Genomic DNA, 3,817 nt, shown 5'->3' on the forward strand with positions numbered 1-3,817 from the left:
AGTACCTTCATAAAACTGAAGTACCCTGAAGTATTAATAAGCTCACTCTATGTTGTAATTGACAAATAATCTCAATGGACTAATTCCAGCAGATAATTAGAGGCCATGATTGCAGAAACTTCTCAGAGACTCCAAGGCAAAAGCCAAACCCAAAGCCCTTTGAAAAACCTGCAGTCCCTGCAGGGAGCATGAAGGAGGCCCGAGGGCCATTCCTGACCAGGGCTCCCCAGGGACTCCTTCCAGAAGATCCTTGAGGCCACTGGGATGCTTAGGGCAGGACAAGGGGCTGACAGTGCCCAGCCTGGCTGGGGCTGTGCCAGGAGGCCCCAGAGCTTCAGGACAAGGTGTCTCCTCCCAGCCCTTAGCGGCACAGACCCTGCTGCTGTGGCCAGGGCACCAAGACTTGGCTTCTCTTTGTCCCCACCTGTCATCATTGCCTGCAGTTCTCTGCTCTGCCTGGGGCCTGGGGACACTTTCTCAGTCGTGTCCCTCAGAGGGACCCATTAAAAGTGAAAGAAACTTTGGAGTTGGATTCTGACTTGGAGTTCTGGAGAGGTTTCTTCAGCTCCCTCTCAGGGACTGATGTTCAGGGCCTGAGCACAAAGCCCCAGAGGCTCATTAAAGTCCTTGTGCTGAGTCTCTGCTGCTGAGCTGAGCCAGGCACAGAGGCAGGTCCTGGTAACCAAGAAGAGCTTCAAAAGCACATTTCTCTTGATGAGCAGCTCTTCTGCCAGCCCAGCAGGGCTGGGGCACTGCCTGCAGCCACCTTGGGAACAACACAGAGGCACAGAGAGCTTCAATCAGTCAGGGCTGGGAAGGTGTTGAGAAGTGCCTGGGGCAGAATCACTGCCAGCCCTAAACAAAGGAACCTCTGGCTGCAGGACAATGCAGCTGCAGCTCCTGGAGCCATCTCCTAAAGCTGGAACATGCCAATGCCTACAGACGCTGTGAGTACATTCTCTGATTCTCTAACGTGCAGATCAGCCAGGGGTACCCTGCAAAGCAGGATCCTGCAGCCCAGGGTGTTGTGCTGGGGCAGGGACTCAGCTGCCAGCTGGGGACAGCTCTCAGCCAGCCCTGGCAGCTGCTCCCAGCACTGGGGGACAAGATCTTGGTGGGAGGAGATAGCTGGTAAGGCTTGGAAGTGTTCTCCTTGTGTGGGGAGGATGCTGCATTGTTCAGGACTGCTCCCAGCATGGCATTTTACTGCAGAAAGTAGATTATACAAGGAGCACAGCAGGGCAGGGGCTGCAAAAAAGGGGATAACCTGCTTTTTGATTCTACTGCCCTGTGTTGCTAGGATGGAACCTGCACACAGGTATTCATCTCTCATTTCAGGCTGAGAATAATAAAAGAAGTTCTCTGAGATGTTACTAAACCAGGCACTGACAGAAATCAGCACAGGGCCCCTTAGAGGCAGAATCAGTGTCGCTTTTCCAGCCTTCACAGGGTTGCCATCAGAGCCTGCAGAGCCAGAGCTGCCCCTGGGCAGCGCCAGACCTGCGAGGAGTCTGCAGGGCAGAGCTGAGCCCCCAGGGCTGGGCTGGACTCTGACAGCACTGGCAGGGCCCAGCCCTGGGCACAGGGAAGCAGCTGCTGGCAGCGACATCTCCAGGCAGCAGAGCCCTGGGCAGGCAGTGGGGGGAAGTTGCCCCCAGGCTGTGCTGGGATATTTAAAGTCCTCTCCAAATCCAACTATTGCATGATTTCTTTTCTTACAGAACCCCATTTAGGGACAGAACAAATGTCCAACAGCAGCTCCATCAGCCACTTCCTCCTGCTGGCATTGGCAGACACGTGGCAGCTGCAGCTCCTGCACTTCTGCCTCTTGCTGGGCATCTCCCTGGCTGCCCTCCTGGGCAACGGCCTCATCATCAGCGCCGTAGCCTGTGGCCACCACTTGTACACGCCCATGTTCTTCTTCCTGCTCAACCTGGCCCTCGCTGACCTGGGCTCCATCTTCACCACTGTCCCCAAAGCCATGCACAATTCCATCTGGGACACCACGAACATCTCCTACACAGGATGTGCTGCACAGCTGTTTTTCTTTCTGTTCTTCATCTCAGCAGAGTTTTTCCTCCTGACCGTCATGTGCTATGACCGCTATGTGTCCATCTGCAAACCTCTGCACTACGGGACCCTCCTGGGCAGAAGAGCTTGTGCCCACATGGCAGCAGCTGCCTGGGCCAGTGGCTTCCTCAATTCTCTGCTGCATACAGCCAATACATTTTCCCTGCCCCTGTGCCATGGCAATACCCTGGGACAATTCTTCTGTGAGGTACCACAGATCCTCAAGCTCTCCTGCTCACACTCCAACCTCAAAGAATTTGTACTTATTGTGTTGTCCATATGTTCTGCATTTGGTTGTTTTGTGTTCATTGTTTTCTCCTATGTTCAGATCTTCAGGGCTGTGCGAAGGATCCCCTCTGAGCAGGGACAGCTCAAAGCCTTTTCCACCTGCCTCCCTCACCTGGCTGTGGTATCCCTGTTCATCAGCACTGTAATGTTTTCCTACCTGAAGCCCCCGTCCATCTCCTCCCCATCTCTGGATGTGGCAGTGTCAGTTCTGTACTCGGTGGTGCCTCCAGCCCTGAACCCCCTCATCTACAGCCTGAGGAACCAGGAGCTCAAGGCTGCAGTATGGAGGCTGATGACTGGAAATTTTAGGAAACATTAAACTTCTGGCCAGTTTCTGCAAGTCACTTGTAATAAAAGTCATCCTTGATACTACTTCGGTTTGGTAGTTTATTTATTCTTCTCTTTCTTTTGTTTTAGTTTTTTATTACTTACAAAAAAGCAAGGTCAATGTTTGTGCTATTTCTCATTTTGTTTCTCTCAAACTTCACTGTGGCCACAGACTGTGTCAATGAGGAGCTATGGTCTAGGTGACTTTAAATGAAATAAAGGGTCTGCCAGAAGAGTTTTCTGCAGAGATGCCCTTTTGTTTCCTTCTCTGGAGCTGCAGCAGCAATGTCTGTGTGCAGAGCTGGGGCCAGATTAGTGCTGACCCAGCAACTGTGCCCAGCAGCAGCAGCAGCACTTGGTGTTGCCAGTGCTGCTGCTGTGGCCGTGCCCCACTGCCCTGGTGGCCCTGGTGTTGCTGTAGGGCCTGAGTGCTCTCGGGGCTGGGCACAGCCCTGGGGGTGGCAGTGCCGGGGCTGCAGCAGGGACAGGCCATGGGCACTGCTGGGGCAGCGCTGACGCCTCAGGCCAGGCTCTGGGGGCTCCAGGCTCCTTGCCCAGGCTCTCTCAAGAACACAGCCAGGCCAATGCTCAGCTCAGAAAACCCCAGTGAGCAGCCCCAGGCTGGCCATGGGCAGGCTGGGGGCAAACACCATGGCTGGGGCTCTGCAAGGGCACTGGGGCAGACGGGAAGGAGCAGCAGAGTAGGGGCTGATCCATCCCCAGTGCACTGGACAGCTCAGGGCAGCGTCCCAGAGCGTCCTCATGGAGCTGCCAAAAACATCCCCCCTCTGCAGCCCTGGCCGCTCCCCCAGCTCACACAGGTGCCCCATCCTTGCAGGCACAGACATGGCAGCACTGGCTCAGCAGCCCCTGTTTGCATTGCACACAGCAGGGGGAGCACCCTCATGTTGTTGGTGTGGGGACATGAACTTGAGGGAGCACAACTGCCATCAGCCCCTGGGGGAGAACACCTGTACTGAGGGCAACCTGTCCTAATATGGAAAATTGTGACAAAGATTTTGTTAAGCAGCTCAGCCTTTTCCTTATCTTTAGTTTCTATATTCTCCACCGCATCCAATGAAGAGTAGAGATTCTTATCTCATGTTTTGCTATAATTTTATTTGTAGAAATA

At 54.0% G+C, this 3,817-nt stretch overlaps 1 protein-coding gene across 1 annotated transcript; it reads left to right on the forward strand.

Annotated features, from left to right (window-relative positions):
* Window positions 1–1,744: 1,744 nt before the first annotated feature.
* Window positions 1,745–2,599, forward strand: LOC134433924 (olfactory receptor 14J1-like; the record flags this gene model as incomplete). Its single annotated transcript, XM_063182616.1, has 1 exon — window positions 1,745–2,599. A coding segment is annotated over exon 1 (855 nt), but the record flags the coding sequence as incomplete, so codon positions are not given.
* Between the last annotated feature and the right edge of the window lie 1,218 nt (window positions 2,600–3,817).

This window comes from Melospiza melodia, unplaced genomic scaffold (genome assembly GCF_035770615.1).
Source record: "Melospiza melodia melodia isolate bMelMel2 unplaced genomic scaffold, bMelMel2.pri scaffold_28, whole genome shotgun sequence".
Taxonomy (NCBI): domain Eukaryota; kingdom Metazoa; phylum Chordata; class Aves; order Passeriformes; family Passerellidae; genus Melospiza; species Melospiza melodia.